This window comes from Dipodomys merriami, unplaced genomic scaffold (genome assembly GCF_024711535.1).
Source record: "Dipodomys merriami isolate MVZ:Mamm:240054 unplaced genomic scaffold, mDipMer1.0.p SCAF_6, whole genome shotgun sequence".
Taxonomy (NCBI): domain Eukaryota; kingdom Metazoa; phylum Chordata; class Mammalia; order Rodentia; family Heteromyidae; genus Dipodomys; species Dipodomys merriami.
Window position 1 is genome coordinate 62,970,421 of NW_027206179.1, and position 24,185 is coordinate 62,994,605.

The 24,185-nt window shown below is 43.8% G+C and overlaps 1 protein-coding gene across 3 annotated transcripts in view; it reads right to left on the reverse strand.

Moving 5' to 3' along the window:
- The window catches only part of B3glct (beta 3-glucosyltransferase), a 108,569-nt gene extending 104,976 nt beyond the window's left edge, over nucleotides 1–3,593 (reverse strand). The window contains exon 1 of one of the 3 annotated variants that reach the window (XM_070003016.1): nucleotides 3,409–3,593. In XM_070003016.1, coding sequence (XP_069859117.1) covers nucleotides 3,409–3,481 — 73 coding nt within the window. In that variant the 5' untranslated portion in view covers nucleotides 3,482–3,593. Of the gene's footprint in view, nucleotides 1–2,536; nucleotides 2,841–3,408 lie in introns of those variants that run through there. The other 2 variants (XM_070003017.1, XM_070003018.1) reach the window with 2 other exon arrangements.
- Nucleotides 3,594–24,185: the final 20,592 nt, after the last annotated feature.

Genomic DNA, 24,185 nt, shown 5'->3' on the forward strand with positions numbered 1-24,185 from the left:
GCCACAATACCACCCACCGTTCCTCACCCAACACTTTAACCCCAACATAACCCCAATGAATTAGAAAAAGAAGAGACAAAGGTCTGTGGGGAAGCAGTCAGGAGTCTCTGCTACAATAGAATTCTTACGTTGAAACTGTAGGGTACAGAGAAAAGTTCCAGAATTCTGTCTAGTCTGTCTCCAGTTTTATAGGAGAAGACTGAGGCTCAAAACCACTAAATGCCACTAATATGGTTAATAAATGGAGACCAAAAAGCCTTCTATCTGATTCTGGAACTGGTGCCAGACTTTAGAATTGCAGTTGCAGTAAATTCTGTCTGTAAATGAACAAGAGTTTAAAAATAAACTTTCTTTTTTCTTTTCCCTTATGCCAATACTGAGGCAGGAACTCGGGGCCTTGTGCTCTTGATTAGCTTTTTCTCCTCAAGGCTGGAGCTCTGCCACTTGAGCCACACCTCCACTTCCTGCTTTTTGGTGGTTAAGTAGAGATAAGAGTCTCTGAGAGTTCCCTAACAGGGCAAGCTTCAAACCTCAGTCTTCAGAATCTCAACCTCCTGGGTAGCTAGGATTACAGTTGTAAGCCACCAATGCCCAGCTAAACTTCCTATATTGGGTCTTTTCAATATAAATAAAATTAAGCCAGGCACTGGTGATGCATGCCTGTAATCCTAGCTACTTAGAAGGCTGAGATCTGAGGACTAAGGTTTGAAGCCAGCCTGGGAAAGAAAAGTCCATGAGTCTATGAGTCTCTTACCTCCAATTAGCTCTACCACTTGAACCAAAGCTCAAAGCGTCAAGGGAAAAAGCTAAGGGACAGGCCCTCAATATAAGCTTCAGTACTGGCAAAAAGCAAATAAATTTTTTAAAATTTTAATTAAAAAATAACTATGCTGCCGGGCGCTGGTGGCTCACGCCTGTAATCCTAGCTACTCAGGAGGCTGAGATCTGAGGATCGCGGTTCAAAGCCAGCCCGGGCAAGAGAGACCGTGAGACTCCTATCTCCAATAAACCACCAGAAAAACCGGAAGTGGCGCTGTAGCTCAAGTGGTAGAGCGCTTGCCTTGAGCTGAAGAGCTGAGGGACAGCGCCCAGGCCCAGAGTTCAAGCCCCACGACGGACAAAAAAAAAAAAAAAAAAAAAAACTATGCTACAGTGTAGGGAAAACAGACCCATCTTATGAATGTGTAAGCTATTTATGAGATTGTATATGCATTGTAAGGATTCCTGTCATCTGTTCTCCCCCTGGACAGGACCACATCTTTATACATCCAGGTGCTCCTTCTCTAGATTTACACCATGCCTAGAGAAAGAATATCCCCTCCTGTCCATACCACCCATGAAAGCCAGTTCACAAAGCCCCAGTGTCTCACAGGGACCTTTCAATGGGTTTTATGTCTTATTTATTGTGCTTCTCTGACAACTTGGCAAGGCTAAGACATCTCTAAAAATGTGTTGACATTACAGTTCATTCTTAATGTCCTTCAGTGAATTATCAAATGTGGACAGTGCAAATAGTCCCTTAAGGGCAATAAAAAAAAATACACAGATACAAATGCCTATATGCTGCACGTATTAAACCTAAATATAAATATTCCCAGTGCAGCATTATTAAGTTCAATGCTATAAATACACTGCCAATTTCTGCTACCACCCACCCATTTGGTAAGTTGCAAACAAAAAAAAGTCCAGGCAATGTGCCAACAGATGAAGCCAACAATCATCTCACCTAGACAATTCCCCAAACCTCCAACCTCCCATTGCTCTGAGAGCTTCTACCCAGCAGCTTTCTTCCACCAAAGATCTCCAGCCAAATTCGAGAGCTCTACAAGATCAATTACAGTTTCTGGATCCAAGGTGCTCTTAACATTTTTAATTATATTGTTGCCAAATTAATCATGTATGTGAACAATTAATTACCCACTAATCTCCCTCGATTTTCCCACACTTACCAAACACTACAGAAATACCAGAGGGACACAAAGCAAAACAGATGTCAATTTGGAAAGCTTCAATCAAAATAAAAATGCTGGTGTGGGTGCTGGTGGCTCACACCTGTAATCCTAGCTATTCAGGACCTAAGATCATGGTTCAAAACCAACCCAGACAGAAAAGTCTGTGAGACTCTCATGTCCAATTAACCATTAAAAAAAAAAAAAAAAAAAAGCCAATAGCGGATCTAACGCTCAAGTGGTAGAGCACTATCCTTTGATAGAAGCAAAGGGATAAGCCCAGGTCCCTGAGTTCAAAGCTCCAGTGACCAGCACTAAAAATTGCTACACATTTTTTTGTAAAATAAAAACAGGCTGTCAAGTCTCCAGTAGGCTAACAAAAGCAGTGTAGCAATAAAGCCACATCTTTTTCCAACCCGTACTTCTGCCATTCCTACGCATCTCCACGGACTGCCGTACACAGGCAAGTCTAAGTGAGAGGATATCAGCATTCTGCAAAAGGAGTAAAATATATATATATATATATATATATATATATATATATATATATATAATTTTTTGCCCAGGCTTTCAAACTTGCATCTCACCATAAAAGTCCATTGGAATTACTTTTTAAAAAGAAAACGAGATAAACTCGCATCACATCTTTCTTCATGACAAGTAAACGCCCTTGTAGGGGGCGGAAAACGAGGGGAAAGAAGGCATCGCGGCTGCTGGAGACCCGGCCAGCGCTGTTGGCAGAGACTTCTCCGGTTTTCCCTGCAAAGATCCAGGGAAGCTTCCCGCGTCGTCCCCGCGCCACGAAGCGCGCTCGCCCCGAGGGGGACCCCCAGGATCCCACTCTCCGGCTCCGGGTCGCAATCGCCCAGAGGCTGGACGGGTTCGCGGGTCACCAACGAGCGCCCGGGCGAGTCCCGAGAAGGAGCGCCCGGACGTGGGGGGGGGGGGGGGCGCGGACACCGGGTGCGCACCGGCCGGGCGCGCGCGGGCCGCGGGCCGCCTCTCCCCGCCGCGGTCGGCGCGCGGGCCCTGGGCCCCGGGACGCCGGGCTGGCGGAAGGCAGGGGGCGGCGCCGCGCGTCCTCTTGCAAAGTTTCTCGCAGTTGCAGTTCCTCCGCTTCCTGTGGGGGTGGGCGCGGCGCCTCGCGCGCCCGGCCGCCCGCCCGCCCGCCCGCCAGCCCGCTCCGGGCGGAAGGAGGCGGGGACTCGCGCCAAGTCGGGGCCGGGGCGGCGGTGGGGAACCGGGGACGGGGACCACGGGGGCCGCGGACGGGCGGGCGGCGTCCCGGGTCCCACCTGGGCGCCGCGAGAGGGCGCCGGCGGCGGCGACGGGACGAGAGGCGGGCGCGGTGGGGCAGCACCCGGGTAGCCCGCCACCTCCCTCTCCGCGGCGACTCCGGCGCGGGCGGCTGCGCCCGGGTCCCCAGCCCCGCGCGTCCTGGAGCCGCCCCGCCACTTACCCGCGGAGCAGGTGAGGAGCGCCAGCAGTGCCGGGAGCGCCGGGCGGCGGCCGCGGCGGGCGGGAGATTGCATCCCGGCGGCGGACGCCGCGCGCCCCGCCCGGACTCGGGGAGCGGAGACTCGCGGGAACCGAGCTGCGCGGCTGGCGCTGCCGCCACCGCCGCCCTCCGCCGCGGCTGACCCCTCTCCGCCGGCTCCCCTCCTCCTCCCTCTCTCTCCGGCTCCTCCGCGCCCGCCACCGCCGCGCCCTCTGGCGGCCGAGAGCGGGAGCGCCCCTGTGCGCGCTGCCAACGCTGGCGGGCGGACTCCAGGCTGGGGCTGCTGCGGGATCGAGCGGGCCGAGGCGGTCCCCCTGCCCCGCCGGACCACGCCCCCCCCCCCCCCCCCCCGCGCCCTCCAGGTCCTCCCTGACCGCGGCGGGTCTTCTGTCCCTGTCTTTCCTGAGTCCCCACTGGTTCCTCTACCGCCCCCACCCCAGTGGAAGAGAGATCATCTTTAACTTCCCTGCTCATAGACGACTTGCTAGTAAGAAGTCAGTAGCTCAGCGCCCATCATGGATGGCACCCATGTTCTACCTCGATGAAGACTTTTAAAAAAAATCACCTCAACTAATTCACTTAATTTCTCTTTTCTTTTCTTTTTGGTGCTGGTCCTGGGCCTTGACCTCAGGGCCTTGGCCGCTGCCCTTGAGCATTTATTTTTTTTTTTTGCTCAAAGCTAACTCTCTGCCACTGGAGCCACATCCTCAGTTGGAGCTTTTGGGTAGTGAATTGGAGGGCAGAGCAGTGGGACTGATGTGGGAAAGCCCTATTTGGAGAGTCCCTAGTCTCCAGGGCTGTCAAAAAGTTGCTACCCAGCTCCTAACAAAGGCGGCCCGAACAGGGAACTGACCTAGGAAGGAAGCAATTACAAACACGTCCTTGTGCCTTCCCCAAGTCTTGTCTAGTGTATATCCAAGGTAGTAGACAAAACCTACTGTGTATTCCAGGCCTGAGTTTGGCATATCCATGTTTTCATTGATGCCTAGGTGTATTTTTGGATTCCTGCTCTAAGTTGGCAACTCACACTTACCTGATCATTTTTCTTCTTCTATGAACTTGCACTACTCACCCGTGCTACACATTTAATGAGGCCCACTTCTAGGCTCTAGGGCACATGTAGAAAACAAGAGAGAAGCAGGTGCTGAACAAATGTTGACTGGACTCCATAAATTTGAGTGGTATTGGGGAGTTTAGCCTGGAATACATCTGGACAGTATTGTTGTGGACTCAACAGATGCTGTCATTTGTTTTATTTTGTTTCTCTGAGGTAGGGTCTCAGTATGTTACCCCAAGCTGGTCTCAAATTCCTGGGTTTAAGTAATCCATCTGTGTCAGCCACTGAGTGCTAGGACCACAGGCATGCTTTGTTCCCCACTTCCTAAAAAAGAAATCAGAAAACAATGAGTTTTCTTAACCTTTAAGAAGGTTAACTACTGAGAACTGAGAAATTATTATTTTCTGTGTTACCCGTTTCATGTGAAAGCAAATAGCATTTTGATCTACCCAGCCAACCATAAACACCATTTAATGGGAGGGAAAAGAAATATTCCTCATATTTCATGTTTTCCTGAAGTTTTGCCAGTGTGGAGTGGACTGTTTTGGTCCCTTTTGTCTTTCTTAGGAAAATTTTGAAAGCTATCTACCTACTTGGGAATCCTAGATTGTTTCTAATTTTCAAAGTTTTTGCCAGGCCCTGGTGGCTCATATCTATAATCCTAGCTTCTCTGAAGACTGAGATCTGTGATTCATGGTTCAAAGCCAGCTCAGGCAGGAGAGTCCATAGACTCTTATATTAACCACAAAAAAAAGCTATGAATGGAGCTGTGGCTTAAGTGGTAAAGCTCCAACCTTGATCAAAAAGCTAATGGATAGCACTCAGGCCCAGGACTGGCACAAAAATAAGCTTGTTTTCTTCCTTTCATATGTCACACATTGAACTTTTTTTGGTCGAACTCGGCCTGAGCGCTGTCCCTCAGCTCTTCAGCTCAAGGCTGTTGCTCTACCACTTGAGCTACAGCACCACTTCCCACACACTGAACTTTTAAGCAAGGTATGTTTAAGTCATTACAGAATTCTAGTAGTTAAGTAACTTCAAGTGCATGTTCACATTTGGTAGCAAGTAACTCAACCTGTTTGTTCATCATACTTTATCATGATAGAGTATTATGATTTTCAGGACAAGGTGTGGAAAATCATGTCCTTGTTGGAACAACAGAACCCCTCTTTAAGTAATAAACTTATCCTGGTGTTCTTCCTCTCCACAGCAGACATTGATAAATGGCTTATGACAGAGCTCCAACGTTCACTTGTGAAAAAAAGGATTACCCCTCAGTGACTAAGTCTTGTGATAAATAGACGTGCTGGGAGTTCTCTCTCCCAATCACACGTTGAGAGAGTTTCCTGAAGCTGGCATGCTCATGAGGACATGAACACATGCATCACAGGGTGCTTTTTGCTCTGTGACACCAACCAAGAGGGAAAAACAAACCTCATGAATTCTAACATTGGTACACAAAGAAGGGCAGGCCACAGGCCTTTCTTCTTTACTCACTACAATTCCAGCTGCCACTGCCATGCTAGATCTTAGGGGTATGCCACTTGCTTGGTTGGAGGATAAGGATGCAATGGAAGGAGCTACCTCTTCTAGGGGACCCCACCCTAGCATGATTCAAACAAAACACAAAAGGAGAACCTAAAGACATTCATGAAAGCATTAGTAATCCAATAATCTAATTGACAAGACCCATATGAGTTGATTTTGACCTCATAACTCTAAACCCAAATGATAGGATTCCCATTTATTTATGCATCTGATAACACCCTCCTGGCTGATGGGGAGAATGCAAAGGCACATACAGTATGGCACTGAGCTCAGCAACTCAGTCTGTTTGGAGAGAGAAAATGTTCATAACTGCCAGACACAAGTGGTTCACACCTTTAATCCTAGCAACTCAGGAGGCTTAGATCTGAGGATCAGGGTTTGAGGCCAGCCCAAGCAGAAAAGTCTATGACACTCCTCTTGCCAATAAACTACCAAAGAGAAGAAAGAAAAGAAAAACCAGAAGTGGAGCTGTGGCTTAAGTGGTAGAGTGGTAGACTTGAGAAAAAACAAAAGTTCATGACTGCTTTTATTACTATGAAGTAGATGCTATAGGACAGGTAGATGGAAATACTTTGGAACACACAGAAAAATAAATCTATGAAGTCTTTAGATTGGTCAGAAAAATAGATGTGGCCAGGTGCCAGTAGCTCATACCTGTAATCATAGCTACTCAGAAACCTGAGATCTGAGAATTGTACATCAAGGCCAGACTGAGCAGGAAAGTCCTTATGGAAGTAGAGCTATGGCTCAAGTGGTATAGCTCCAACCTTGAGTGAGAAAGCTAAGTAAGGAACAGCACACAGGTTCTGAGTTCCAGCACCAGCATAAAACATAGACAAAAGAAAAGAAAGACATAGAGAAGGAAAGAGAAATAAGGAAGGAAAGAAGGAGAAAAGAAGTGACTTGTGTGAGGTCAGTTTCTAAGGTGGAATTCTGGGTTTCTGACTGAAAAGATGGGGAGGGGATACAATTTCATAACACGTGACATGTTCACCCAAAGTCCTACAAGGTAGTACAGGCTCCTTGCTCAGCCTGCTACCTCTCTCCCCCTGACTCCAAGGGGGCATCCTGGCCCTCCTGTTCCTATTCCAGGAAAGGCCCTGCCCTTTTTGGGCCCTCTTCATCAGTGTTAAGCCTGGGCAGATTATTAGTAGGTCTGTCCCAGGAAGATCTGCCCACACTGGTCAATGGCTTGATGAATTATGAGTGGTTATGGGGATTTGTTTCCAAATGTAAAATCAGCCTTGGAGTCTGACAAATGGATTGCGTGTTTTAAAACGAGATCTCAAAGTTTTATTCTGCTATCAGACCCACGATATAGTACTTTGCTCAACCCCAGAATCTGTACCCGGGATAACAGGAAACTGAACGATCATTTTGCCCAGTGCTTTAACTTCTGAGGAGGCAAGAGAAGTTTTAGCCTCCAAGGGTGAAAAAGAAAGAAGATATAGAGAACAATTTCATAAAAGAGCCAGGATCCACAGCTCCTTTCAGGTTCTGAGAAAGAGAACTTCAGTGACCTAAACGTATCTCTGTGCCTCAAAAAGTTTATCTCACTTTGCGTCCAAAGCTATCGGAAAACCATAAGCAAAACCCATTCTGGCTGGGCACAGTAGTTCTGCCTATAATCCTAGCTGTTCAGGAGACAGAGATCAGGAAAATCATAAGGTCATCTTCGGGGAGAAAAAAAAAAGCAAGCCCCCATGTCTAGTAATAAACTGTGTGGTAGCAAGCGCCTGTCATCTCAGCTACATGGAAAGTATAAATAGGAGGATTGAGGTCCAAAACAGCTCTTGAACAAACTTGAGACCCTATTTTTTTTTAAAAAACTAAGTCAATAAAGGACTGAGGACATGGCACAAATAATAAAGAACAAACAAGTACAAAACCCTGAATTCAATCCCCAATTTTCAGTACCAGCCCCCCCCAAAAAGTTTCTACTCATGTTGGTGAACTTGTTAATCAAGATCTTCCATCTGATAGCAGCTGTTATAAAATGAACAACTACTTATTAGCAACAGCACCCAAAACACCCACACATTTTGATTTGGCTGCTGAACAGTCATGACCCACACATTCTGTTCTCTGCAAACGTCATCGCAGACACTTCTGTTTTTCCTGCTGATGCATCGATTATGAGCGATTCCTGATCTTTTTGAGAGCAGAGGAGAAGTGACTCTAGAGCAAAACAGCCAAGTTGATCATCTATGTCTAGTTAGTTAGAAGTTTCTAGGAGACAGCTCATTGTCAGATCCCTTTACCAATTCTGTGTCTTCAAAGTAGTAGAAAAGCTGAGCACCTCTGGCTCACGCCTTCTAGCTACTCAGCTGAGATCTGAGGATCATGGTTTGAAGACACCTAAGCAGATAAGTCTATGAGACTCATCTCCAATTTACCACCAAAAAGCTGGTGTAAATAAATACATAAATATGTGTATATACATATGAATAACATAGAGCATGAATTTATATAAATAAACATACACATGTATGATGCATATATATATATCACATCATCTGTTGTTGGGCATATCTGCTGATTTCATCATTTTATCATTTGGCTGATTTCCATAGTAGCTGCACTAATTCATATCCTGAATATTTCTTATAGAATAGGCACTGTCCTGCATACTTTGCATGCATTAATTCATGGCAATCTTTCATGTAGTTCTCCAAACTTCCTTATTAGTAGCATTCCTATGTAAGGGGACTAGGCAGCCTTTCTAAGGAGTGCAGTTACTATACCAATGAGAATATTTCAGGGCATCCATGTTTGCAAGAACTAAAGTATCTTCATAGCAATAGTAAAATGCTACTTGCTTTTTTTCATCTGTGTGGAATTACCACCATTGGTTTAAAAAAGTGACTCTGATGACAATGCTATTGTTGTAGCACTCATAAAGGTATTGACATCAAACTCTACCTGCCATCAAGAGAAGAAGGCCAAATTGACTTAATAGGATCCTTTATGAGGCAGGAAAAAAATACCAGATTCATTAATTATACCTAAGTACACATCTTTTTTTTATTTTGTCTTCTGAATTGAGAGGTAAGTGTCAAAGTACCTCTATATATGAAAACTTGATGACTCAAGGAGCACTGTGAGTCTGCAGATTGAGCCACCCACTCAAGAGAACACCATGTTTGAGTGAAGAAAAGCCTGTAGACAACTATAGTTATTGAGGCTTATGGGGCAAGATCAACAGTTTCTCACAAATAAGGAAAGTGAGACTGAGGCTTTGAAGCAAACAGTAGATTTAATTGGTTACCAAAGTAAAATTCAAACTGTCCTATAGAATTGGAGTTTTGAAAGAATGTATACCTGCTGCTGTGATCCTAACAATTTCTCAATCCTTGCAGACTGTGTGGCAAGTTCCAAGTGGTATTAACAAATAGGATTTTCTTGTCTGGTGTTCTGTGAGGAAATGCTTCAACCATTGGAGTATCTATATAGAAGTCATTAAAAAAAAAAAAACATACTTTCCACATGACCTAGAGGGATGCTATCAAGGCATGCCTAGATGAAGTTATCATTCAAAAGATAAGATGAGCAGATGAAGAACAGAGAGAAAGGAAAGTAGGGAAAGTGAGGTAAGGGGAAAAGTCCATATGATTAAAATACTATAGTTGCATAGTGAAACTGCTTTGAACATACACAATTAGAAATTAATGACCAGTGTGGGTTCTAGTGGGAGGGAGGAGAGTGAAGGAGGCTGAATGTGGTCAAAATGCATTATATGTATGTGTGAACATAGAACATTGAAGCTTGTTGAAATTGGTTGAGGAAGGAGGAAGAAGGGAGAGAGTATGAAGGAGCAAGTCTGATCAAAGCATGTTGCATGCATGTACAGAACATGTCAAAATGAGACCTCCTAGTACAACTGATTGATGTTATTTTTTAAATATTTATTGATATGGGTGCAAGTACTGGAGCTTGATCTCACGGCCTCACACTCACTTGATTTTCTTGCTCTTAACTGGTTCTCTACCACATGAATCACAACTCCACCTCTAGCTTGTTGATGGTTAGTTATAGATTCTCACAGATTTCTCTACCCAAGTTGGCTTCAGCCAGCGATCCTCAGATCTCAGCCTTTAGAATAGCTAGGATTATAAGTGTAAGCCCCTCTCACCCGGCTTTTTTTTAATTTTAATTAAAAATTTAGTTTTTAATTTAATTTAATTAAAATTTAATTTAATTAAAGTTTTAATTTTGAATTGAAAATTAAAAATCAAGCCAGGCACTGGTGACTCACTCCTATAATCCTAGCTACTAGATCCCTAGGCTAGGATCTGAGGATCATGGTTCAAAACCAGCCCAAGCAGGAAAGTCCGTGAGACTCTTATCTCCAAAAAATCACTAGAAAGCTGGAAGTGGTGCTGTGGCTCAATGGTAGAGTGCCAGCCTTGAGCAGAGAAAATGAAGGCACAGAACCCAGGTCCTGAATTCAAGCTTTAGTATTGGCACAAAAAGAAAGAAAGAGGAGGGAGGGAGAGAGAAGATGAAGATGAAAATGGCAGAAAGAGAATAAATAGACTGGTGTGCTGTGCTTAACTATGTCGTGTCAGGAAATTATTACTAGCACACAAGGATGACATCAGAAGGAAGAATGCAGAAAATGGAGGCCAGGCTGGAAGTGTGGCACAGGCCCTTGTGATGAATCAAATCTCAGGCAGGGTTCACAGCATATAGCAAACGTGTCCACACAGGGAAAGAGGCCACAGGGCTCTGAGGACTTCTTATTCCTCTACAAGAGAAATGCCAGGCTTAGAAATACACACACCATTTATTTTAATTGCAGAAGCCAGAGCTAAAGTATGCTATATGACATTTTTCCTTAAAAAAATGTATTCACTTCATAATTTCTTAACTTCAGTAACAATAAAGTAGCTGTGGCTTAATCATCTTCCACAAATGAAAATACAATTTTTGGAAATAGCATTTTACTAGCATTAAATCAAGCAGATGTTGCAAGTATCTTTCTTTAATTTAATAGTCATGGATTTTTTGGCTCTCAAAGAAGTAGACAAGTTCTGTTTTGTTTCTCTGCCTTGTGCATCATGCTCCATTTTGGGTGAGAAAATAAGAGAAAAGAGCACACCCAAATCTGGAGATATATGTTGTGTATCTACTAGGAAAGGAACCATGATTTATGGAAGGACATGGGGACCAATAATAAATAGGACAGGAAGTAGGGACATGGTCGTAGAAGAGATGGGATTGCAAGGGGAAAACAGCGCAGCTATTTGTTTTAAGGATTTTGGTTTGTTGTTTTTATATTGAGTTTTTTAAGTAGTTGTGCAAAAGGGTTTCAAACTCAGCTTCTGAGAACAATGCATCTTGATCAAAGTCATTCCTTTCATGTTTCTCCCTCATCTCTTCCCAATGTCATAGCCCTTGGTTTGTTATTTATTATTTTATTTTATTTTATTTTGTCAGTTGTGGGGCTCGAACTCAGGGTCTAGACGCTATTCCTAAGCTTTTTCGCTCAAGGCTAGTGCTTCTACCACTTTGAGGCACAGCATCACTGCAAAGCTCTTTGCTTTTAAAGCAGGTGGGGGGGAACGGAAAGGAAATATACAAAGTATTTTTAAACCATAAGTTTTAGCTGTTGTAATTAATATAAGAATGTTAACTGCCTATACAGTTGGATAGACAGTTGCTGGATAGAGGTCTTTGAGGCATGTTTTGTGTAAGGCTGTTGTGGATTTGTGCAAGCTTATGTTTCTGGTAGAGTCTTGTTTCTTAGTAACTATTAGTTACTAAGATGAGTCCTTATGGGTCCATCATTACTGGCTTTATTTAGTTAATGGTGACACAAGCAACTCCACCTTGATTCAAACAACTCTTACATTGTATGGTGGGGGGAGTGTTTGCCAATTGGGGAGCTCTCCAAATCTCGTTGTTTGATATTCCTTAGGCATTATTGACTAAATAATTGCTCACTCAATCTTCAACTCCTCTCATCTCCCCTGAAATTATAGAAGATAGAATTTCAAGTTCTAAGGCTTAAATCAAGACTTTGCTTTTCTGGTTTTCAGTCCTTACTCTGAAGCTACCTAGGACTCCCCAGGAGTTGCCTCATTAATACAAAAGCTCTTATCACTACATCATTTAGGAAACTTAAGAGTTTTAGGGCTAGGCACAAAGGATACAGATAATAACTTTCTATGATTTCACAAGGGCTTTATCTATCAAAAAATCTAATAACAAAGCATTCAGGGAGACAGGAACACACAGAAGATGCACATTTAGCTTTCTTTCTGACATTCTAGCATGAGTCCCTTGGTTATAAGTGGAGGATTCCTCACCTTATCAAGCAGAGACTGATTGCTTTGCCAGCCTCTCTTGCAGCTAGGAAGCGGGACCATAATCTAGATTTTGGCAATCAGCACAACTCCCTTTGACTCTGATTCCAATGCAAGGAATGCTTCAGGGCAGTTCTGTGGCCAATGGTGGCAGCAGTGCCAGATGCCAGCAATAGCGTTAAAGCAGCCACACTAAGAATTGACTGCAGATTCCTTAGATCCATCTCCAGCATAATTTGGGAACTATTCTTGGCTTCCTAGTCCCCAATCCTGGTTCCCTGCCCATCTCTCATATGTACCACTTTACCTCCAGATTATTTGAGCCACCCAATAGCTTTCTCTCCCTTTTCTCCTGGAACCAACAAAATTATTTCTGTTGATTTAAGGTGTCAATTTCTGTAACCAGTGCCCATGAGTAATCCCCAAAAGGTGGCCAACAATGCTAAGTTCTACTGATGGTTCATGTGGGCATGATGGTTCATGTTTGGTTATTTGTGATTTTAAACAGGTGTCTAGAAATAAGAATCAAGGAAATGGCAAGCCTTGAGCACAAAAGCTTAAGGATAGCTCCCAGGCCCTGAGTTGAAGCCCCAGGATTGGAAAAAAATGGGAATGAACTATTACTTGGAGTACACGGGAGAGTAAAAAGGTCATGCTTATCTAATCATGGATCTGAAATCAATCTTGTGCACACAAACCAGACGGAGGTAGTTATAGGTACAGACGGAGGTAGTTATAGGTACAGGAGGTCTCATCATTAAAAAGATGAGGACTTCCCCTGCTTTCACTGGATTTGATGTTGGTATAATTTGTGGAGGGGAAGGGGAAAAACAAGTCGTTTAAATAAGGATACAGGTGGACCCATTGCAACAATGAGAAGTACAAGTTGTCATGTCGAAAACAAACTTTACAACTTTGGTGGGGGGGGAGGATTGGGTGGGGGGCAGGTGGAGGCTGGGAAGGGATGGGAATGGGAAACAAAGGAAGAGGCTACAATGCTTGATAAGAAGTGTACTCATTATCTTGCCCATGTAATTGTAACCCCTCTGTACAGTATTTTCACAATAAAAAATAAATAAAAATTAAAAAAAAAAAAGATGAGGACTTGGGCTGGGAAGGTGGCTCAGTGGTAGAGCACTTGCCTTGCATGCCTGAGGCCCTGGGTTCGATTCCTCAGCACCACATAAGCAAAAAAGAAAAAAGCCGGAAGTGGCGCTGCGGCTCAAGTGGTAGAGCGCTAACCTTGAGCTGAAGAGCTGAGGGACAGCACCAAGGCCCAGAGTTCAGGCCCCACAACCGGACCAAAAAAAAAAAAAAAAAGATGAGGACTTCTCTTAGAGGGTGGGGTGAAAGGGCATGGGATTAAAAATAAATAAAAGTCCAGTGCTGGTGGCTCACATCAGTAATCCTAGCTACTCAGGAGGCTGAGATCTGAGGATTGCAGTTCAAAGCCAGCCCTGGCAGGAAAGTTCAAGAGACTCTGTAATTAACCACCAGAAAACTGGAAGTGGAACTGTGGCTTAAAGTGGTAGAGCAAAAGAGCTCAGGGACAGTGGCCAGGCCCTGAGTTCAAGCCTCATGACTGACAAAATGTAACAAAATTAAAAATAAAACCTACCTTAAGTAAAAACTCTAGATGATTCCAACCAGGTAGGGTAAGTCTAGATATACATAAAACTGCTGTATCCTTTTCCTTCCCTTCCCCTCCTTCACTCTGTGGAGTAAAAAAAGCTTAAAACCTTCTAAATTCTCCTTTCCCCATCAGCTCTGCCTCTTCTCACATATGGCCAACCTTGAACGCAGGATCCTCTAGGGCCACACATTTTTTTTTTTTTTTTTTGTCGGTCGTGGGGCTTGAACTCCTGGCCTGGGCGCTGTCCCTCAGCTCTTCAGCTCAAGGCGAGCGCTCTACCATTTGAGCTACAGCGCCACTTCCGGTTTTCTGGTGGTTTATTGGAGATAGGAGTCTCACGGTCTTTCCTGCCCGGGCTGGCTTTGAACCGCGATCCTCAGATCTCAGCCTCCTGAGTAGCTAGGATTACAGGCGTGAGCCACCAGCGCCTGGCGGGCCACACATTTTTAAGTGTCATGTTTTTTCCACCCCTATGAGAAAATAGTGCAGTGTTGTGCACTGTGTCTTCTGACTAATTCAATCCTGCTCCTCTTTTTTGTCTTGGCAAAATCTCAGACTTCCTGTAAGATTCAAATAAAGATTGATTAATAAGGAATTCATCCAAAACCTCCACACCTTTTACCAAGTTATAGTAGTCCTCGTTTGTTCAGTGGAAGATACAGTCCAAGTCTCCTCCTCTGAGATATCTGAAATACAATTGTATGAAACCCTATAAGTGTATATTCTTTTTGTGTCTGTGTCTGAGTGTGTGTGTGTGTGTGTGTGTGTGTGTGTGTGTGTGTGTGTGTGTGTGTGTGTGTGTTGGTACTGGGGCTTGAATTCAGGGCTTGGGCATTGGTCTCCAGCTTTTTCACAGAAGGCTAATGCTCCATTACTTAAGCCACACCTCTGCTTCCAGCTTTTTCTCATTAATTGGAAATAAGAAATTCATGGGCATAAGAATTTTCTTGCCTGAGCTGGCTTTGATCTACAATCCTCTGATCTCTGCCTCTTGAGTAGCTAGTATCATAAGACTGAACCTCTGGCACCCAGCTGGTAGTGCACTCTTGTACTTAACAGGCTGAGACAGGAAGATTAAGAGTTCAGGGCCATCCTGGGTTAGATAGATCCTGTATAAAGAAGGAAGGGAGGGAGGGAGGAAAAGAGAGAGGAAGAATGTTTTGGGGTTTTGGGGGGGATCCAGTTGTGGGGCCTGACTCTGGGCTTGGGCGCTGTCCCTCAGCTCTTCAGCTCAAGGCTAGTGCTCTACCCCTTGAGCCACAGCACCACTTCCAGCTTTTTTTTCTTTTTGCTTATGTGGTGCTGAGGAATCAAAGCCAGGGCTTCATGCATGCAAGGCAAGCACTCTACCACTGAGCCACCTTCCAGCCCCGAGAGGAAGAATGTTTATCTGAATCTTACAGGAAGCCTAGGATTTTTCAAGGGAAAAATGTAAAAGGGGAGGAGAAAAATGTCAACATCACTACTTTGATACTTTGAGTCATTATTAAGTAAAAATAAGTGTTACTTGAACATAGAATTGCAAAAATACTACAGTCAATACAATAACAGAGCTACTAAGTGACTAATGGGTAGATAGCTTATAGTGTGGATTTTCTAGACAGAGAAAATATTCATGTCTGGGTGGGATAGAGTAGGACAGTTTAGATTTCATCACATGATTCAGAATAGAATGCAACTTAGGACTTATGAATTATGTATTTCTGGAATTTTCCATTTAGTATTTTTGGAACACTACTGAGTTAAGATAAATGAAACTGCAGAAAGCAGAACCATAGATAAGAAGGCACACTGCATTACTTTTCTATTCCCTAACGGTACGCTCTAGAGAGTTGGGTATGAGCCATATCTACCTATTTCTAGTTATATATACATCATATGCACTGCTCTATGAGTTATGTACTTCTAACAATGAGATAAAAATAAATAGAAAAAGTGTTAAGCCAGGTGTAGTGGTATATGCCTGTAATCTAAGCTACTCTGGAGGAGGTAAGATCACAAGTTTGAGGCTAGACTAGACAAAGGTAGTAACCAAACCCCTATCTCTAAAACAAAGTTCAAAAGGGTTGAGGTCATGGTTCATGTGGTAGATCATGTGCCTTCCATTTACAAGGTTCTGGATTTAATCCTTAACACTGAAAACAAAAAAAATAATAGTTTTCCTAATTTTCTTCTCACTGTGTATGTACGTGTGTATACATGTGTGTATGTCCTGAGGCTTGAACTCAGGCAGGGAGCTGAGCTTTTTTGCTCAAGGCTAGTGGCTCTACCACTGGAGCCACTGCTCCAATTGAGGCCAACTTTTTGGGGATAAGAGTCTCACAGACTTTCCTGCCCGGGTTGACTTTGAACCATCATCCTCAGCTCTCAGCCCCCTGAGCAACTAGGCTTATAGGTGTGAGATCCAGCACCTAGTTATTCCCACATTTTAATATCTGTTCCTCACCCTCAGCCTGAGGTCAAACACTTGTACATATTTCTGTCATAAATTGTAGCACATATCTTTCACATACTGCAATAATTCTGTTACCATGCTCATCTAATTTGCCATTTCATCTGCATAATGCTGACATATAGCAGAGCTTTTAAAATGTATTGGTTTTATTTATATAACATTATGAACAGGTTTTTTAAATAGTTTCAATTTCCTCTGATTTTCTCAGTTATGACAAATGCAGAAGTTGATATTCCTGCTGGCTCACCTGCCGAAGTGCAGTTTAAAAAGTCAAGCAAATGACTTGTCTTCATTTGAACCACCGTACCCCGTGACCAGTTAGATTTTCTCTTTTGTCAGTTCTTGGGCCAACGCCTTAGGCAAAAATGAATGATGATCCAATGTAGGTTATTAAAAACCCAGATCTGGCTTTCTTTTCCAAATGAAGGAAACATCACCATCTCAGCTAGGACAGGGTCGTTAATTTGCAAATTTGAAAGTCTTCCCCCAAATGAACCAAAAGCCCAATTACTTGTGAAAGTCTTGAATTGGATGGAGCAAAAAAAAGACAAATAAAAATATTCTTTACATAGTCATAGTTCTTCTATTCAGTATGAGCATTCAAGGCTCAGTGCTCTTGGTTATGAGAATTATGTGACTGTGAAATCCTCATAGAAACCAGAGTGTTTAGAAGAGACTGCTGTGTTGTGGTTCTTCATGAAACGCCCTGCAGTTGTTTAAGCTGCTCTGAGGATAGCAGCTCCATAGGCAACAGTGCAGTAATGAACTAATAATTAGGTGGATGAGTTCTACAAGGTGGTTGAATCTGCTTGTTCACCATGTAACTGACTGCCGTATGAGATTTGAAGGTGCAGGGGGGGGGGCGCCAAGGGAAGGAGGAGAGGAGAGGGGGCAGAGGAAGTTTTGATGCTGGCTGTGTGTTGGTGATAGCTTCATTACCCATTATCTCTCCATTGAAATCCCCTAAAACCACCTTTTTCAATTTGGAGAGAGAGACAGAGAGATGGGGTGGGGGGGGGGAGGGTGTCTGAGAAGCTCAGATTGAGATCTGAGAATAGAGGTTTGAAATCAGCCCAGGCAGAAAAATCCAAGAGACTGATTTCCAGTTAAGCACCAAAAAGCCAGATGTGGAGGTGTAGTTCAAGTGGTAGAGTTCCAGACTTGAGCAAAAAAAGCTAAACAAGAGCATGAGGTCGTGAATTTAAGTCTAATACAGGGGAAGGAGGAAGAACAGGAGGAGGAGGAAGAGGAGAAGGAGGAGAACAAAGAGGAGGAGGAGGAGGAGGAGGAGGAGGAGGAGGAGGAGGAGGAGGGAGAGTAGAAATAGTTCTGCAAAGCATTTGGATTGTGCTTATTCTTTATTCTGTTTCATTTTCCTGAAAATAACATTAAATGTCTGCTAAGGCCTATTTGATGAAAAGAATATGGATGAACACATACATTGACTGGAATGCTGCTTCAGTTTGGGAAACTTTGACAGGGCAATTGATACACAGATTAAATACTGTTGAAGGAGTAAGCATGAACTATGAAGCCCTCAAAACACATCACTTTGGTTTATTGCTTTTCTCTGTGTGTGTGTGTGTGTGTGTGCCAATACCCAGGGCTTGGGCACTATCAGCTTTTCTGCTTAACGCTGTCACTTTCCCTTTTAGGCTACACCTCTACTTCTGGCTTTTTGATACTTAATTGGGGATAAGAGTCTTTCAGATTTGTTTACTGGGGCTAACTCAAACTGAGATCTCAGCCCCCTGAGTAGCTAGGATTACAGGCGTGAGCCACTGGCACCTGGCAACTCACCACTTTGGACATCAGAGGGAGAACCCTGAGGAGAAGCCTGGCCCTTGTCTTCCTAAAGACGGCATGAGCCAAGGAAGGCACAATGACTGTTTCGGTCTGCTTGTGAAATTTCATTAAGCCAAGATGATTAAATTCATTTCACAGAATAGTTTGAAAGCCAAACACCCACATGGAGCCTAGCGGATCTTTTTCACAAGCCATTGTGTATTCTTCAGACTCATCATTTTAAAATCCACCTACTCATCCACCTCTGCCACTGCCCACAGCTCCATCCTTACCTGCCCCTCTGTTAAGAGAGTATTTAAGCTTTACCCATCAGGCCTTCTTTGAGTTTTTATATTTTATATGACTTTCATGCACATCAGCAAGTCAATACATTTTGTTTGGTTGGTTTTTTTTTCCTCTCATGAATCTGTCTGTTTTGTTTAATAGATAAAAATGATTGATGCTCAGAGGGAAAGTTTAACCTTCCTCACATGAATTCAAGTGTATGTTTGGCTTTAGGGTAAGGAGAAGTTCTCATTAATTCTTTCCTCTGGGTTGTCTAAGGAATTCCCACCCAGGGAACAGGGTACTGCTTGAACAAGAACTGAGCAAGCCTAGATGACCCTTATTGCTGAACTCCAGTATCCTGGATGATGTAGCTGAATGTGGCTGAAGCCAGGAAGCTTGAAGGAAATCTCTTGCTTCCTGTTCCTTCCTTCCAAACCTAAGAATGCTTGCTAGGATCCTAGACAGAGCAAGTGCACCTGCCAGGCAAGTGAACAGCCGAGCATGGCATATACCTTTAGTAGCAAGGCTCTACAGATGGAGGAAGTAAGCAAAAAGATATATCTCCTGTCTACTCTGACCTTTAAAACAAATAGCAAGAAGGGAGCACAAATAAAATCAGGAGGGCCTTCTGCTTTTGTGAGGGTAGTAATAAAATGAACAGAAGGCTTAAAGATGGGTTAAACTATACCACCCCCTACAGGATCTGAGGTCTAAAATGATGAGAACATCTAGAAATGCCTTTTCCTTGGTTAATGTTTATGTAATTTGAAACTCTGTTGGTTCCTTTGTGTTAGGTACCTGTCAGTTTAGGCTGTACTATGTTGCAGTGACAAAAGAGTCCAACACAAGAGGCTTACATAAAAAGGATTTCTTAATCTCCTGTACTACATGGCTATCAAAGGTCAGGTATAGCTCTGTTTATGTCCTTCCATTCTTTTTTTTATTCTTTTATTGTAAAAATACTGTACAGAGGATTACAGTTACACGAGTAAGGTAATGAGTACATTTCTTATTGTTACCTCCTCCTTTGTTTGTCCCCTACCATCCATTCTCTCCCCACCTCCACAACTCCTTCCCCACCCTCCAAAGTTGTAAAGTTCATTTTCAACATAGTGTCTTGTACATCTCATTGTTACAATGATGTCCCTTCCATTCTAAGACCAACCCAGGGTGCCAGAGTAGCCACTTGCTGGAACATTTGCTGTTGTTGTGGCAGAGAGGAAATAAACCCAGTTACACATTATTGTGCTCTCATTCTGTTCATCACAGCAAGTTGCATGGCCATACCATGGATTCAATAGGAAACATGTCTTTTCCCGTTGCCATAACCACAGGCTGGCTGATTTATGAGGAATAGGAATTTATTGGGATGTGGGCACATTCAAGGGTATAGTCCAAGGATCCAGAAGCTCAGCCTCTATTGAAGGCCTTCAACACAATAACATGACACAGGTATCACATAGTAAGGCAGAGCAAATATGCTAGCTCAGGTTTCTTCCTCTTATTGGCTCACTAATGCCATTGTGGGGCTCTTCTTCCTGACTTCATTTAATCCCAGCTACCTCTCAAAGTCCAACATCCAAGTATCATCAGTATGTAAATTTAGGGATTAGGTTTTCATCTTTTCACAGGCTGTAACACAAAGGGCACCAAGAAATAAGAAATATTAAAATGTAGGTCATATTATATTCATGTGTGTGTGTGTGTGTGTGTGTGTGTGTGTGTGTGTGTGTGTGTGTGTGTGTGTGTGTGTGTGTGTGCAGATCCTGGGTGCTATCCCTAGCTTTCTTGTTCAAGGCTGGTGCTCTATCACTCTATCACTTGAGACACAGCTCCTGTTCCAGGATTTTTTGCTAGCTAATTTGGACATAAGAACCTTACAGACTTTCCTAACCACAGGTAGCATCAAACCATGATTTTCAGATCTCAGCCTCCTGTGCTAGGATTATAAGCATGAGCCATTGGTGTTTAGATTGACATCCCCTTCACCTGTGAGCTTGACAAATGTGAGACATAGCAAAGACAAAGACCTGGTCATGGAGAAGTACAATTGTGGAAGTGTTCCAGATTAGGTTAGATGTCATTGAAAATAAACTATAAAACAAACAAACGGGTCTGGGGATGTAGCTCAGTGTAGCATGTATAAGAAGTACTAGGCTTGATCCCCCAGCACCTCAAAAGGTAAGCAGGTTTAAACTACTCATAGTCCTTGTCATCTCAGGCCACCAGGAGGCTCTGGATTGGCCTCACTCAGAGACATAGTCCTTGGCCTTCACTATCTGCCACAAGCACAACTTTAAAGGGAAAGTATTATAAGTATTATCCCATTCTATGCCTATAAGGAGAAGCCAAATTGGAAGAAAGCTGTCCAATGGCCAACAAAGGTACTAAAGACGTTACATCACTGAAGGGGTAAGTAATTCACACTGGAGGATGGAATAAAAGATCCAGAAATACCAGGCATCTGAGGGCTCTTTGTTCAGGTTGCATAGAATGAGGGAAAATGGAAATAAAACAACACTGTATAACTATGACTTTAACTTCACTATGGGAAAAAGAGGAAAACATTCATAATGATGTTGGTGCAAATCTGGGTTATTTTATATTGCAGTGCTATATTATTTGGATTGAGTGTTACCTGATGTTCAGTCTGCCAGACAGAGTTAAGCTTCAAAGTGGATGACTGCTGAGTCTCAGCCTTCTACAATGTGTGGTCTTAGATGTCACATTAGTTTTATGTCTTGCTTAGAGGCTTGTGGGGCCACATCTAAGAGAAATTCATAAAGGCTTTGGGGAGACTCAGGTGCCGACCTTACTAATTCTTGGGGGAGGAAGGCATGGGAAGGACAGATAGGGTCCGGACGAAGTGGGGCCAAAGTCATTATCAGAGCCAGAAGGCAGTGTCTGGAGCTCAGGATGCCTTTTAGGTATTGCTTTGTATTCTTTTTAAATTAGGAGAAAGAGGCACTGGTGACAAACACCTAAATTCTAGCTACTCAGGAGGCTGAGAGCTGAGGTTCTCCATTCTAAGCCAGCCTGGACAGAAAAGGCCATGAGACTCTTATCTCCAGTTTACCAGTAGGAAGTGGAGGGTATGGCTCAAGGGGTAGCCTTGAGCCAAAAAGATAAGCCTGAGCCCCAGTACACTCTCTCTCTCTCTCTCTCTCTCTCTCTCTCTCTCTCTCTCTCTCTCTCTCTCTCTCTCTCTCTCTCTCTCTCTATACACACACACACACACACACACACACACACACACACACACACACACACAGAGTAGGGGAAAACTGAAAACTTAGGAGGGAAAAATAGTATTAATATGGTCATCATTTTATCAACCCAGTAGTAAACATGAAATGTGTGTAAAGGGAGTGTTTTAATGGGGGGGGGGGGGGGGAGGGTCAGTCCATGAAAGCTGACAAAAGTCCCAATACATCCTTAGAAGTGACATCCTACCCATACCTCTAAGAGCACCAGAATGCTGACTGGAGTGACAATGCCAAGCAGAGACATGAGAAAGTCCCAGCCTCCCGAGGAAGATAGGGTGTCCCCTGGGCCCCACCCCAGGCAGCACACATGCAAGAGTCCTGATAAGGGGGAAGAGGCAGAGGAGCCTCCTAGGTGATGGAGCGTGATCAGGAAGAACTAACTGCTAAGCCAGCACAAAGCCTTTGGTTTTCCTTCTTCCAATATGGTAAAACATGTCAGCCCTAGAGTCCTTTCATTTCCTCCAGGGAGCAGGTGAGCCAGTGAACAAATGCCACCCTAGGTAGTATTTTCTATTACTCAGAAGCTGTTCTTTTCCTACATTAAGCAGCTGTGTTGTGCTTTATCTTCACCCTTGCCTTTCCTTCCCTCCCTCCCTCCCTCTTTCCTTTCTTCCTCCTTCCTTACTTCTTCTTTCCTTCTTTTTCTTCCTTCCTTTTCCTTCCTCCTTACTTTCGTTCTTTCCTTCCTTCCTTCCTCCCTCCCTCCATCCCTCTCTCTCTCTCTCTCTCTCTCTCTCTCTCTCTCTCTCTCTCTCTCTCTCTCTCTCTCTCCTTTTTTCTTGTGCCAGTACTAGGGCTTGGATTTAGGGTCTGGGCAATGTCCCTTAGGTTTTTTGCTCAAGGCTGGCACTACTGTATACCACCTGAGCCAAAGTTCTGTTTCCAGCTTTTTACAGATTAATCAAAGATAATAATGTCATAAACATTTCTGCCCAGACTGGCTTCAAACCGTGATCCTCAGGTCTCAACTTCTTGAGTAGCTAGAATTGCAGGCATGAGCCACCAGCTCTGGGCTCCTGCACTCCTTTTCTTCCAAGATCCTTCTACCTGTGACCCTGTTTCCAGTCTTGTTCCCCCACCCCCACCCTAATGGAGTTGGCCTGTCTACCATATGGTACATCATGAGGGGCAATTAGGCACTTGAAGTAGACTAGTCTAAATTAAGATGTGTCACAATTCTAATATTTTTTAAATATGAAAACGACCTAATAACAACTTTTATATTGATTACATAATGAACTGTTAATAACTTGGCTCTATTAGGTTAAAGCAAATACATGAGGATTATTTTCAGCTGTGGATGTTTCCTTCTAATGTGACTACCAGGAAACATTTTAAATAGCATGTGTGACTCATACTTGTGGTTCTCGTTGTATTTCTATGAGATAGGCTCTCTACTTTGAGCAACACCCACAGAGCACCTTCGAGAATCTTCAATATTGCTTGGTTCCTCTGCTCAAAACTCTCCAATGGCTTTGTACTGCACCCAGAGGCAAAAAGATCTCCCTGTGGCCCTCCAGGCCTTGTATGACCCCTGTGATCTAATTACCTCTCTGATACAATTGCCCACCTCTATTCCTATTATTCTTACCCATGGTCTGGCTTCTTTGCAATTTGAGGAACATGCCAATCACACTTCTGCTCCAGGGCCTTTGCATATAGTTACCCATTGCTCAGACTCCTTTCCCTGAATATCAGTACATCATTCCTATACTTATTTCAGTTCTCGGTTCTTTGTTATATCTCTATTTAAGAATATAAAAATGAGTTGTATACTGGGGGCTCATGCCTGTAATCCTAGTTACTCAGGAGACTGTGATCTGAGAATTGTGGTTCAAAGCCAGCCTGGGCAGGAAAGTTCTTAAGACTCTTATGTCTAGTTAACCACCAAAATGCCAGAAGTGGAGTCTGTGGCTCAAGTGGTGGGACACTAGATTTGAGCAAACAAGCCAGGGGAGAGTGCCCAGATTTCAGTCCCCAGTAGCGGTACAATTAGAGAAAGAGAGAGGGAGGGAGGGAGAGGGAGAAGGAGGAGGGAAGAGAGAGAGAGAGACAGAGAGAGAGAGAGAGAGAGAGAGAGAGAGAGAGAGAGAGAGAGAGAGAGAGAGAGAGAGAAACAGAGGAACAGAGTCAAGTCACAGATTGATTTGATTCAGTCTCTAAGAATAAGATCAGGGTTCCTCTGCTTAAAGCTTCTGTTTGCCTCTGGGTCACAGAGACTCAGAATGCTGCCTGACTTCCCATTGCCTTCCTACTAGAATATTCCTCAATTCAAGGAGAACCCAAACAACCAACTTTCTTTTTTTTTTTTTTTTTTGGTCTGGTCGTGGGCCTGAACTCTGGGCACTGTCCCTCAGCTCTTCACCTCAAGGCTAGCGCTCTACCACTTGAGCCACAG